General features: G+C 49.9%; 1 protein-coding gene across 1 annotated transcript; it reads left to right on the top strand.

Moving 5' to 3' along the window:
- Positions 1-1,610: 1,610 nt before the first annotated feature.
- On the top strand, positions 1,611-14,039 carry znf469 (zinc finger protein 469; the record flags this gene model as incomplete). Its single annotated transcript, XM_084338711.1, has 1 exon — positions 1,611-14,039. The coding sequence occupies one exon, from the start codon at positions 1,611-1,613 to the stop codon at positions 14,028-14,030; it is 12,420 nt and encodes a 4,139-aa protein (XP_084194837.1). The 3' UTR covers positions 14,031-14,039.
- Positions 14,040-14,255: the final 216 nt, after the last annotated feature.

Consider the following 14,255-nt stretch of genomic DNA (forward strand, 5'->3'; position numbering starts at 1 on the left):
CTCCTCTCTCTCTCTCTCTCTCTCCCTCCCTCTCTCTCTCTATGTCTCTCTCTCCCCCCCCCTCTCTCTCTCTCTCTCCCCTTCTCTCTCTCTCTCTCTCTCTCTTTCCCTCTCTCTCCCCCCCCCCCCCTCTCTCTCTCTCTCTCTCTCTCTCTCTCTCTCTCTCTCTCTCTCTCTCTCTCTCTCTCTCTCTCTCTCCTCTTCTCTCTCTCTCTCTCTCACACACTGCTGCATTTTACTCACGTTGTCACAGAGATCAAATCTTGGCTCGGGGTAAAGAGCCGGGGGGGGGGACTTATACCATGGAGGGATGGGTCTTTGGCATGACATTCCGGTGCAAACTCTCTCCGAGCCGCTGGTCCTGCCCAGACGGAGCTGTGCACGGGGCGCACGGGCCAAGGTAAACTGGGAGCTGGGCAGTGTCTGGGATGCCTGAGGAAAGGCAACAAAGCCCACCCCTACACACAGCTCCTCGCGGGTGACTGACTAATCCGCGATATTCCTCCATGATCTAAACCTGCCGGCTCAATGCAGCAGCATCAGAACACTGGGGCATTGTCTCTCTCCCTCTCTGCTCTTTAGGAGGTTGTGATTCATGTGTTGGCAACTCTTTCTCTCTCTTGGATCCTCGAGCGCTTGTATCCCTCTCATCCTCCACGACGCTCAGCACATTTCATTATTTCGAGACCCGGACGGTTCCTTTTGTCGGATTGTTCCTTTTTTTATTTATTTATTTTTTTACATGTATGGTACAGTCGTCAGTTCACCAGCTGCGGCCCACAGGATGGATATACGATGGCGGGGACCTTACTTTGAAATGAGCATCCGTTGTTTGGTTGTTTGACAAGTCTTGTTAGAGCAATCAGTGCTGTGGACCTCATGCGTAACCGGTATCTCTTTGACTTGGAATCTTTTGAGTTTGGTACTGTGAGAGAATCCAGCCCTGATTACACTGGCTCTGTGTGCCCTCTCACAGTCCAACTGTGCGGTGTTACAATAGTGCCCTCTACTGGCGGAAGCCGGGAAGGATGCTGTGGCACTTCACTCTCCTCCTTCCATACAATGAAGTTCACTTTGGTATTATAATACAATTGTATCCTTTCAAATATTTATATAAACACATATATTATGTTATATATTATGTGTAACACATCTCTTACTAAACATGCTCTTACCTTACTTCAAGCTCCTGTCTTCCTATTCTATTGTCTATACTAATACTTGAATGGATACATTTTGTTCATATTGATACAATACAAATACTTTTAATTTTAATAATTGCTTTGCTTATAGTGTATTGATTTGTTTGAACATAGTTTTTGTCAACAGTCAACTGAAAATACATTGTCATCTGTCCATAATTGATGTTCCTGGATTATAAAGCTTTTAAACTGACTCATCTCTCTCTCTCTCTTTCTGTCTCTGCAGGTCTCCTGGTGCCAGGTCAGCGATTCATGATGAAAGCAAAGAGATGAGCCTGCAGCAAGCAGCCTTGTCCCTGCAGTTACCGCCCCTGGAGGTTTACTGACCAATACTACCCAGAGGACCATGCCCCTGTCTCCCAGATAGCGTCTCCGAGGACCAGGCCTTCACAGCGCGCCTTATGCACCATGGCAGGAGAGACTCAGCGTACGTACGCCGTCAAAAAGCTGGACGCTGAGTCCAAACTGCAGGATGAGGGGACGACACTGGAGCAGCACAGTGACACAACCGCAAGAGAGTCTTCAGAGCACTTTCAAGGCACAGGCACTGAGGCCAGGACTGGCAGCAGAGGGGCCAAAAGTGATACACTAGAGAAGGAGAGGGACTATACTCAGCAGCGCGAGGCTGTGATCCGGCCACAGCAGGCGGGGAAGATCGACTTCAGGTCCCTGCAGAACAGACCAAAATTTGCCACTGACAGGACTTGGCCCAGTGGTAAAGGCAGCCCCCAGTCCCCCAGCGGGAAGAGTCGCGGCCGAGAGAAGGGCAAGCGGTCGGGGAAGTCGGAGCGTGGCAACCCGCAGCAGCTGTACAGGCTGAGCATCACCAACCCGCGCTCCAACCCCACCATTGGCATCGCCTACCCACAGCAGAAGGTCTCGCCGCCAAAGAAGCTCGACGCCAGCCGCGGCCCGGTCTCGGGCAGCTACAGGTTTCACGTGCCCAGTATACCAGAGAGAGAGGCCGAGCTTCAGCAAGAGGACCTCAACTACGGCCGCTTCCAGGAGGCCTCCTCCAACCTTACCTCTCCAAGCTATACCTCACAGGCGCTGGGCTCTGCGGGTGGGACGTCCACCCATCAACACCAGCCCCTGTCGCAGCAGCAGCAGCCACCGGGCCAAATGGAGAACAATAATGCACAGCCTGGCAGTCAGCTGCTTTTCTCAGACTTTCAGCTGAGCGGCTCCAACGCATGGCAGTCACCAGAAAGGACTTTTAATGGTGCTAACTATGGAATTACATCACAGAAATCCACTTCCCTCACAGAGGCCAATAAGGCGAATGCCTTTGTGCCTTTACCGTTTCAGTATGGATATCCATTGCTGGAGGACTCGACCTCTGACCCTTTCCCCTGTGAACAGAACCCCCAGTCCCAAGACTTTACAGACTCCTCTTTGGGTTCTGTCCAGGTGACTCACAACTCTTTTCCCTTTCCACCAGGAGAGGGCCAGGAGGTCCAAAACAACGCTCCATTCAGTAACGAGCAGTCGGAGGATAGAGCCTCTTATCCCCACCCCCAACAGCCATCCCAGTACATGCCAGCTCCACCGGGGGCAGGATCCTCTATGCACTGTCCCAGGAGTCTGAGCGAGGACTCAGCCAGTAGCGAGAGCTCAGGCTCCAGTTCACAGCAGGCAGAGCAGGGAAAGAGTGCCCTGTCAGAGAGCACCGAGGCTTTTGGACAGGCAGACAGTAGAGATGCAGCCATCACCTCGGGGAGTAAGAGGAGCTGCCACCCCAAAGACACAGCTGCCAATCAGAGAACACTCATCCAAGGCAGTGTACACCATGCGAGAAATATTGCACAAGGGCCAAGCTCTCAAATGCACTTTCCAAATAAAACATTCAACAGCCCTCCACTTAATAACATTCATATGGGCTCAGTGCCTTTTGATAAAAGCATCAATAACAAGGTGCACACTAGGTTACCACACACATGGGAGGGACCCAATAAGACATATACACCAGTTGAACAAAACACAATTCCGTATCCTGACATGAATGATAAATTTCAGTTTCAGAACCAGCCAGCACTCGACCAAAGGTCAAACTCATCTAAAGGTGTCAGGATGCCTTGGCAGCAAATACGGCTAACCTCTGCCATGCCCAGCCAGAACAGAATTGAGCTGTCTAGGCCAATAAGCAACCAAAAGTTGGCTTATATGGTTTCCCCCACTGACTGGCAGGATGATGGTAAATCACATAAGAATGGCTCCCTCAAAATCCCCAGCTCGTTCCAAAACAACAGAACCAGCGAGGGTTTCTCTAACCAAAGGCAGGAAACTGTCAAACACAGCAGCAGCACAGTATCATCTTTTAAAGTAGAGATGAGCCATCCCCAAGTCTGTGAGTCCAAAAATAAGCCTGTATATTTTGGAATGAACCAATCTCTTCCAGGGGCATCGTCAAGAAACTACGGCTATCCACTATTACAGGTCCCACCTATGGGGCTCATGATGGTGTCACCCTATGAATCACCGCTGCCCTCCCCCGTCCACAACCCCACCTCGAGCAGCACCTGCTCCTCCCTCTCCCCGGCCTCCACCAGCCCCGTCAACCTCAGCTCCGAGGACAGCCAGATGTTGAAGGCAGGCCCCCCTCCCCCGTTCTATCACCAGCACCAAAGCAAAACACAATTGCCCTCGGATCACTTAAGCACTAACCCTCACCATTATCAATCCGACGCCCCCCGGAACCTAGCGTACGCCACGGACAGAGCCAAAGATGACATGATGAGCTACATGCAGAACAACATCCATCCAAAGAATACTATGGATGGCAACAAAGGTTATATGGATGGCTTCGGGGTGGATCATCACCCTCCTCCTCCGCCGTACTCACAACACGCACATCAGCTACTGGCCACCTCATTAGCCACGGCAAATCTCGATCAATTGGATGTGCTGCTGACGTGTAAGCAGTGTGACCAGAATTTCAATAATGTGGCCTCGTTTCTTGCCCACAAGCAATATTGTGCCCAGCATGCATTTGCACACAACGACCTCAAGGACATGTCGAAGGTGGACAACAGTAGGAAGTTCCATGGCGACATGTCAAAAGCCACATCGTCGGGGTGTCAGGCCGTCTCGATGCCGAGGTGCCCCTCTGACCTTCACCTGTCTCTGTTGGGCCTCAATAAGAACGGAGAGCTCATGTCTGACAGCGAGACAAAGGGAGACAACAAGGAGGACCCGATGAAACTCGGCTTGTTCTCCGGCCCTGGCAACCTTCCTGTGTCCCTCCCCGACTTGGAGATGGAGGACGCCAAGTTGGACAGTCTCATCACGGAGGCCTTAAACGGACTGGGATACCAGTCGGACAACGCAGAGATAGACAGCAGCTTCATAGACGCGTTCGCTGACGATGACCTCACCACTCACATCAAAGCGACGTCGAATAGACTGTCTTTGAAGACCAAAGAGTCCATGGTCTTTGAGAGCAAAAGTAAACAACTAACAGATGATGACAGGTCTCTGATACAGGGAAAGTATCTTTATGACTCTGATGATGCGAGCCCTGAGGCTGTTAAACAGCACACAGAGAGCAAACTTGAAAAGATATCTCTGAATTTGGAGCAAGATGAGAACATTTACATAAAAAGAGAAGCCCCTCATAAAAATTCAAGAATCGCCTCAGGGGAGAAATCCAGGGAACAAGATAGCAAAATGAAAGAGGCGAGAAAGCTGTGCAAGAGTGAGGATGAAAACGCCAGTGCTCCCAGGTTTCTGTTATCCAGCACGTTCTCTGAGCGCTGTGGCGTCAAAAGCTTTCAGGACAGCTCCCTGTTGAGGGGGTCAACCTTTTCCCAGCCCTCCACCATGGATCAAACATCTCCTGTGCCGCGGACGGCGGTGAAAGAGAGCAAGAGAAAAAGAACCGGAGGGGGCACCTGGAGCAAAGAGCTCATTCACAAAATAGTTCAACAGAAGAACAAACTGCACAAGCTCCACGTCAAAGGCACCAAGAACCTGCAGTTCTCCCTGGTGATGGAGAGACTCACCCCGACGGTACAAAACCCCACGTTCGGAGAGTACGACTACGTCTCGGACTCCGACGACGAGTGCGAGCCGGTGAAGATAGCAAGCCAGGGCCGGCTGAGCCAGAGGTGTAAATACACCTACACCAAGGAGTGCAAGTGGAGGGCGAGGAGCGAGCGGGACCAGGCCGCCTGGAGGCACGAGTCGAGGGAGTGCTTCGAGGTGAAGAAGAGCGAGGAGGTCGTCTCCCCCTCCCCCGACAAACTCGGGTCTCACCAGAGGCTGAGGAGGAGCGAGGAGGTCGTCTCCCTTTCCCCCGAGAAACACGGCTCCCACCAGAGGCTGAGGAGGAGGGGCAGCAGGTCGTCCACGAGCAGTGAACTCAGCACATCTGTGAGCTGTGTTTCCAGCGACAGCGTCAACAGCCCCAAAAGCACTGACCCCGCCGACTCCGACTGTGAGAGGAAGACGGAGATCAGGAGGAAAGACTCTCCGGAGCCCAGATCCTACGGAAGATCCTCGCCGCAAAAGCTATGTAAAGAGTCCAACACACAGCTAGCACTGACATTCACCAAATCCACCAAGAAGTACAGTACAGATACAAGTATTTGTACTGTTAACAAAGATAACTTGGACACTCCAAAGAGCCATCATCCAAATGTAGAAAACGCAGATCCGGTGTCATCCTTGCATAAAGTGAAGGGAGCGATCAAAAATCTGGAAAAGTGCAGAGGCTCATCGAGGGAGATGCTGGAGGCATACAGCAGCAGAGAAACAAGCACAACGGTGATCTCCGATAGAAACACAACACAAAGGATAGATGGCATGTCCCCTAAAGTAGAATCCACACAGTCTACTAATACTGATCTAAAACTACTACAGCTCGACACGCATTTAGCCACCGTCAACACAGAGACTAATTTCAGTAAGAATGAGAGAACATCGAAGGGAAAATCAATGCACAAAAGGAGAGACAGCACGGGACACCAAACTATACAGTCCAAGTCTAAGCTATCCGACACATCATCAGCATTTGAAGAAGACAACGACAGTGCCTACACCGTGAAAGAGCCCATTTCTTTAGTCAGTGACTTAATCCCCAAGTCTACACCTCTTTGCAGTACGCTGATGGACGAGGTGTGCCTATCCTCAACTGAACCCCAGGATCAGTTGGTGCAGAAAGACACGTCCCATCTCATGCCCTATTCTCTCGATCAGGACCAAGGGCTCATGAAATCCCCCCTGTCCTTTGACACGTCGTCGATGTTCGGGGACCTGACGGTGGCTGAGTTCGACAACGGCCTCTACTCAGATATGCCATTGCAGAAAGAGAGTTTCAACCCGACCGAGAACACAGGCGACAGGAAGGAGGAGTTTGTGTCGTCCTTCTCTCCCTTTCTGGAACAAAGGGACTGGGGCCTTATGGTGGATGTCAGCCCAATGCTACCAGATGAGATAGCGCAGTACAAAGTCAACGCAGAGAAGTCGAGTGAAAAGAAGTCAGATTACAATCACGTTCCGTTGTCTCTGCCAGACAAAATAATGGACTACGGTGCAAATCTCAACAGCTGTGCATCAGAGGATGAACTCGAGATAAAGAGAATCGTTACTGAGCTGGAAAACCAGCTCCAGACTACTAAATTGGAAAGCCCACCGTTGCTAGCCGAGGAGCCCCCCAAACAGCTCCAGATGAGCAAGTTCTCCCCTTTGCGACTCGGTGACGAGTCGGAGAATGAGGACCCCGGTCTGGACATGAGTTGCCCCGCGCAGACCATCGATATGGCGGTGGCTAGTATGCCGTCGGAACATTTCACAGAGCCCGGTCTCCCGTGGTCCAGTCCGTTCCAGTTTGAGTTGATGGCGGGTCACCACAGCCCCCACACCCCGACCCACAATCAACCCGGGGTCCTTGAGCATCTCGCTGAACAAGAGGACGACACACAGAATATGATCGCCATGGTCTCAAATGTAGATCACCACCAGCTGCTACAAGAGGACCAAGAACCTGAGTGCACAAGTGTTGAAAAAGGAACTCTGATAGACACAACAGAAGACATTTTAGAGCGAAAGATATATGCTGAAAACCTAATGAAAAGCCTAGAGGTGATTTCAGATTCCATATTCAAAAGAGAATCCATTATACCAGAACAGGAGGAACTGAATGCCACCTTGCCCCATAGCCCACAACATGGAGACATGGATTGTCAAGCAATTGATGAAGCCGAGAGAGGGGATCTAGGTGAAAAGGAAGCAATTACAGAGATGGAAAATATATTATCACCTCCTGATATCAATGAGCAGAAGGGTGGCATTGAATTCGTTTTGAATGAGTCACTGCCACCTCTCTCTGACAGCACTGACCTTGCAGCTGATGGAGAGCAGCACATGCTAAGTGAGCCCACGGAAGACAATGACAGCGGGTCAGAGACTAAAGTAATATCAGCTGAGGAGGATATTATGAAGGACAGTAACACCGCTGAGTCTGTCGGACTCTCAGACGGGAAGATGGATGACTTACATCTGGTCGAGGAGACCCGCGGGAATGCTAACGGAGAGGAGAACACAGATGAACTCTTTAGAAATAATCCTGACTTTCCAGAGCACCCCGACATGGATGCTGAGGACGTAGTGCCAGTAGAGGTCATTACTGGTCAGTCTGACAGCCATCACTCATCACCGGCTCTGCTTGACCCAGGCCTGGAAGAGGGAGAGAGCATGGAGGATGTGGTCGAAAAAATATGGGAAGAAAAATCCACTGATATCCACAGTCATTCTGACTTTTCTCTATCACCCGCTGGTGAGCTGAAGACAGAGAGTTTGGACAGTGTGAGAAAGGAAAGCGAAATTCCAGCCGACGTGTCAAAGCAAGATGATGATCAGCTTGGCATCGCTGTCACTCAAAGGTGTAGCACCCCTGAGATTTACAGTGCCGGTCAAACCGTTAATATGTCCATGGAAGTAGTCACTACAAACAAGCCTTGCAGTCCATTGCTAATAGAAACTGATATAGATCATGCAAATCACTGCTCTCCCATTCAAAGCACCCACTGCACAGAGGTGGAAAGTGGCCTGTTGACCATTTCACAATCTGACGGCATCCTGGATATTGATGCCTGCATAGTGACTTCATTTAAAGATACACCAGATACTGAAAATCACTGCTCTCCCATTCAAAGCACCCACTGCACAGAGGTGGAAAGTGGCCTGTTGACCATTTCACAATCTGACGGCATCCTGGATATTGATGCCTGCATAGTGACTTCATTTAAAGATACACCAGATACTGAAATGGCACCTGCATGTGAAACCATTCAGAAACAACTAGAAACAGATATTCCAAATGTTGAAGATGTCGAAGAGCATCTTCCCATCCTCAGTCCTCAGACACCACCACCATGCAAAGAGGATGCAGATGTGGAGGGAGGCCAGAGTCTCATCCTACAAATCGATCCACCAGCCAGTCCGATTTTTTCAACTTCTCCTCATATGTCTGTGGAGAAATTGCTCATACAAGAGGATCCTTGTGAGTCACAGAGCAAATGCAATGACATGGTCACTGTCCAAGCACCGATTACAAATATCCAATCCCCCGAAGAGGAAAACTGTGATGACCAAGATACCAAAGACACGTTGCACATCGATGAACACTTGACCACAGCGACTGAGATGGGGTATTCTATGATAAGCCCACCTCACCTGGACTTGGGAATCACAGAGTGTAAAATTCCCAGCACTGAACTGAACACTACCATCCCCTCTCCGCTCCCCCTGGCCGGCTCGGCAGAGCCCCCTGATGTCTCAAAGGCTGATACCCTGTACGACTTCAAACTCAGCCCGCTCAACTACAACTGCATCTCAGATGAGCCTCCACAACTCAGTCAGTACGACTACATTCCCATCTCCCCGGCTAGCAGAACCGAAGAGGAGCCAGACATCAAGCAGAGTCCGAGAGACGACTGTGAACCGTGTGACATTGGAGGTGAACCGGTGCTGTTGTCCGACCAAACCACAGCAGCCATTGGATCAGAAATACCATTGGATTCAGACCTTCCACCCAAACTGGATCTAACAGAAGAAACGCCGGACGGCAGTAGCGTCCAGGACGGTCTGAGATTTACATGCAGTGCATTAGGTCCTCCAACACAAATCAAATGTGCTGATCCTTCAGCTGGTAATGTACCAGATGATTTGGATATTTGCCTGGATCCTGAATCCATTGACTATTTGAATATTCATGCTGACCTTCTGGGGAAAGAGGAACCAGAGAGTCTAGTTATTCATGAGGCTCCCTGTGAGGAGGACGCCGCACTGCTCAGAAAAGACGTCTCAGATGGTCCCCCCACCCCGACAGGGCTCATTGTCTGTGAGAATGAACAAATGATTCTGCTCCCAGACCTGACAGAGAAACAACCAACAATAGAGGTTGCACAATGCCCAACAAACCAACAAACAGCTCACCAGCTACAAGAGGAAACCTCACAGAAAAAGACTCAAGACAGTTCACAGAGTTCACAAAACAGTGCACAACAGGGGAAGGTCCTATGTGACATCTGCTCCATGTGCTTCAAGACAGTACCAGGATTAAAGAGACACAAGGCCATGAAACATTTGGTCAGGACAGACAGACACACTGTGTCGGAAAATGCATCATCAGCAGCAACAGCACCAACAACAACAACATCAAGCCATCAAGAGAGTACATTTATTTATGAATCATCGCAAACCACGGAGAAAGAACACGGCGATGATTCGCAGAGCTGTTTCCCAACGAAGATAGATGTTCTCTATCCAGAGACAAACAATAATATTCACACATCTAAAGCAGCAGAGAGAAATTTAGTCCAGGGAGAAATAGCAACAGAAACAAATACACCGGTGGTGGCAGAGGAAATAAACCAACACATGCCTCCCCTGCCAACTAAAGCAAAGAACAACAACAAACCCAGGAAAAGCAGACATACTGAGGTAAACATAAAGCCGGACCCCTTCTCTGACGAGCTCCTTAATATATTGAAAACAGACATTCTACAAGCTATAACTCCAGAATTCCAAAACCGTGTGATGCAAGAGAGCTGCAAATCACCTCAGGATCAAGTGAAAATCAATAAACATCTAAACAAAAATATTTGCCAGCCAGAGGAAGTCCCTCTCCCCGTCGCTTCAAATAGTGACACAGAAGATATTTCCAGAGCTCCGATAGAAAAGAAAAATCCTCTCGATCAAACCATGGAAGTGGATCAAAACGGCGCTGAGACGGAAGAGGTGAAAACTACAGGTCTGTCACAGTTGAATAATGGAGCAGCGGAAGTGAGCAAAGATGATAGCGCGGATTGTAGCGTATCTGTTGACAAGGATATTAGCAGAGACTGTGATGAGTCCGGAGATATTTCACATGCTGTGGAGGAGATGTGCGAACAGAAAGAAGCAGACGAGAGCCTCGCCACAGAGATACTTCAGAAAGTTGCGGTGGAGATAAAGTGTGAGAAAAGCAATAGCCCTGCAGATGAGGTAGATCCCCTCACCTGTTTGAATCCTGCCCTAAAGCCCTCTGACTTGAGCCCCGACCTGAAGGCCTTAATAGACGATGACACCACATTCTCCCAGTTGTTCCCCAGAGACGAGGAGATGAAGAGGAAAAAGTGTCAGAGAGTTTATGGCAAAAGGAACAAAAGGCAGAAGCTGTCGCCCGACACACATCAGACTCAGGACTATCCTCCCCCTGAAATATGCATGGAAAAGAAAGACCAGCACACTGAGAACCAGCCTGATGAAGCGTTTGTCAACAATCAAAACAGCCATTGTGAATATGACACAATCTCTATTGACGATGCCATAATGTTGAATATGTGCCATAATGGCCCCTTAAAGATTGACGCCAAGACTGTACCCAACATCAAACAAGGCAGAGATGATCAAGAGAAAGTTGATGAAAATGCTGAAGGGCCGGCCGGCGACCTCCTCGGTCCACTTGAGAGCACTATTGATAAATCCTCAATAGCGTGGAGTGGCTCCCGTGACCTCAGCGGCTTTGCTGTAGACACAGTGGCCTCTTCTGACCCCAGCCCTTGTAAAGAAGAGGTGCCCACAACATCATGTCCTCTACCCGGACCTCTGCCTCTGAACCCTGCCCCCTATCCTGCAGAGCCTCCCGTTGCCGAGAACGTACAACCGTTCCACAGCATAGACATTCAGAACATCAACACCACATTTCAACTTCCTGAAATCCAGTTCTTTGACTCTAATAAAGAAATCTCAGTCGCTCCTCCTGCGGCCACAGCTGAGGTGGAAAACACAGATACCGAAAAGCCCAAGAAGCTAACAGAGCGCAGAGGAAGGAAACGCCACGACGGCAGCATAAAGATCAAAGATAAGCAGTACAAGTGCAAAGTGTGCTTCACCTGGTTCCTCACCCTGGGGGAGCTGAACTTCCACAAACTGTCCCACAACCCCTCTCCGCCTCCCACCTGCTACATGTGTGTGCAACGCAAGTTCAGCTCCAGGGAGCAGCTGAGAGACCATCTGAGGGAGAAACACGCCAAGAACAAGGCGGGCATCTGGACCTGCGGAATGTGTTTGAAGGAAATATCAGACGTCTGGATGTACAATGAACACCTGCGCGAGCACGCCACCCAGTTCGCCCGCAAGGGCCAGACACAGGGTTCCATGCTGGGCATTCCTGGCTGCTTCATGCAGGAGACGGCGGTGAAGAACTTCATCACGTCCATCATGCAGCGCCGCCCCAGCAAAGCGAGCAGAGAGTCCAGTAAAACGACCAAAGATCAAGATAAAGATAAGGATAAAGACAAAGATAAAGACAAAGATAAAGCCACGGCTGCTGACGTGGCCGTGGTGAAAACTGCGGAGCGGGCGGAGCCTAAAGTTCACAAGACTAAGATTAGTGGTGGAACAAGCGGGAAGCAGGGCACGTTAACGCCACTCGAGGTCCTCCACAAGACAGAGACGCCTAAAAATGTAGAGATGCATCCCAACTGTAAAGACCCCTCAAGAGACTGCCACCACTGTGGGAAGCAATTCCCCAAACCCTTCAAACTTCAGAGGCATTTAGTCGTCCACAACTTGGAGAAGATCTTCCTGTGCCATAAATGCCCCGTCTCCTACAGGGAGGCCCCAGAACTAAAGGACCACCTCAAGAGGGAGCACGAGGAGGTGGATGAGCCGGACTCCAAACACACCACCCTCTACACCTGTGAGCTCTGCGCCGACGTCATGCACGTGATTAAGAAATCCTTCATCTGCAGCACCTGCAACTATACCTTCTCGAAGAAGGAGCAGTTCGATCGGCATATGGAAAAGCACCTGTCGGGGGGGAACAAGATCTTCAAGTTCAGAGGTGTCCTCAGACCCCTCAAAGTATCTGACTGCAAGGAGGATGAATGTGAATGGCCTGCGAGTAAAAAGAGGAAGATTCTGACAGAGAGTCTGCAGGAGAACAGCTCAGACAGTGGCATTGCCAGCGTAGGGTCACTGCACTTAAATCAGAATTCCGAACCGCAGGCTTCCAAGTCTGCTGTATCCACAACAGATGACTCCACCCAGACTGGTGCAACGGAATACCACACTGACACAAACAATACTAATGTAAAAACGGAGGACATAGCTGAGGACTACCACAATGTAGCTGTGGAGCTGGGGCACGGTACATTTCACATAGGCTCCTCAGAACTAGCTAAAACCAAAACAGAGGAAATTGACCCTAGTCCCTCACCAAAGCTGCCTGGTAAAGACGGCTATGGGAAGTTAATTCCCGAACCGTGTGATGTGAAGGAAGAGGAGGATTCACCCTCCATCAGAGAGGAGACAACAGCGCAATGGTCGCCCTCTAAAGAAAACAGTAAAATGGGAGAGGAGAGGGCTAAACCCAAACAGGGTTCTACCGAAGGGAGTACAGTGGAGGCTGAAGAAAGGAGGTCAGAAAAGAGAGACTCTATTCCATCCAGTGAGGATCCCTCTGTCAGCTTCAAAGAAAATCACATCAGTTCAAAAACACACGACTCCACAAAGCATAAACCAGCTGCTAATACAATAGCCCAGAAGAGGGAGGATGAACAGGGACAGAATACTACTAAGACCTACAGCAATGACAACAAACAGAAGGACAGCGTATCATTGAACAGTGCTGAGCAGCTAGGTAGCAGAGAGACTAAAGACAAAGCCTCCCCTGTCAAACCGAGTGACGGCACTAAACACAACTCCATCAGCAGCCCCAAGGCACTGGAATCGATGCCGGTCCTCCACTCCAAGTCCTCCCAGGGCTCGGTCTCCAGCGAGGACAGAGACGCCTACCGACAGCAGAAGAAGAGGAAGGAGATGAAGTCACCCCACAACCTTCAAAGGCTTTCCTCTCCTGCCACGCGAGAGAACCTCGGTGTCGACGCAAGGGCCAAAAAGAAATTTCGTCCCAGCAAGTGCGAGAGCCCCTCATTGCAAAGGAAATCGGACGGACCCGCCGACTACCCTGTTCTCTCTTCAGTGCGGGACGACGTCGTTAGCAATAAAATAGTCTCCAAGCACAAAACGGGGAACTTGGGCTTGCAATCAAAGAGAAGTTTGCTCGACAACTGCACGCCAAAGAAATCAGACATTGTGCACCACCTTAATGGGGATTACAAAGCCAAAAAGGGACTTCCGGGACGCCCTTTGCATTCTCCGGTTTCTAAAGTGTCGGCGCCCCCTGTGAACAATTCCCTGAATAAGTCTCGGCCAAAGACGGGGGTCAGGTCGATCGAGAGCCATTCCTACCGGACCGCAGAGTCCCAGAACCACCTCCTGAGCCAGCTGTTTGGCCAAAAACTCACTAGCTTTAAGATTCCTTTAAGGAAGGACACTTGAGAATCTATAGACTGACTGAGGGGGGGGGGGGGGGGGGGTCCAGGGATCTGTGAAAAAGAGACTGTAAGGTTCACAATAACAAACGACGAGACAATTAATTATCATGAATGAAATTGCACGGCTCTTTTCTGTGAAATGCTATTCTAAAAAAGTATGTAGTCACTTTATGTCTTCTTTTGTAAAGGTGTTTTTATTACACAAATGTGAGGACTGATTGCAGATATG

The sequence above is a fragment of the Notolepis coatsorum genome (assembly GCF_963971535.1).
Source record: "Notolepis coatsorum genome assembly, contig: SCAFFOLD_3051, whole genome shotgun sequence".
NCBI classification, from domain to species: Eukaryota; Metazoa; Chordata; class Actinopteri; order Aulopiformes; family Paralepididae; genus Notolepis; species Notolepis coatsorum.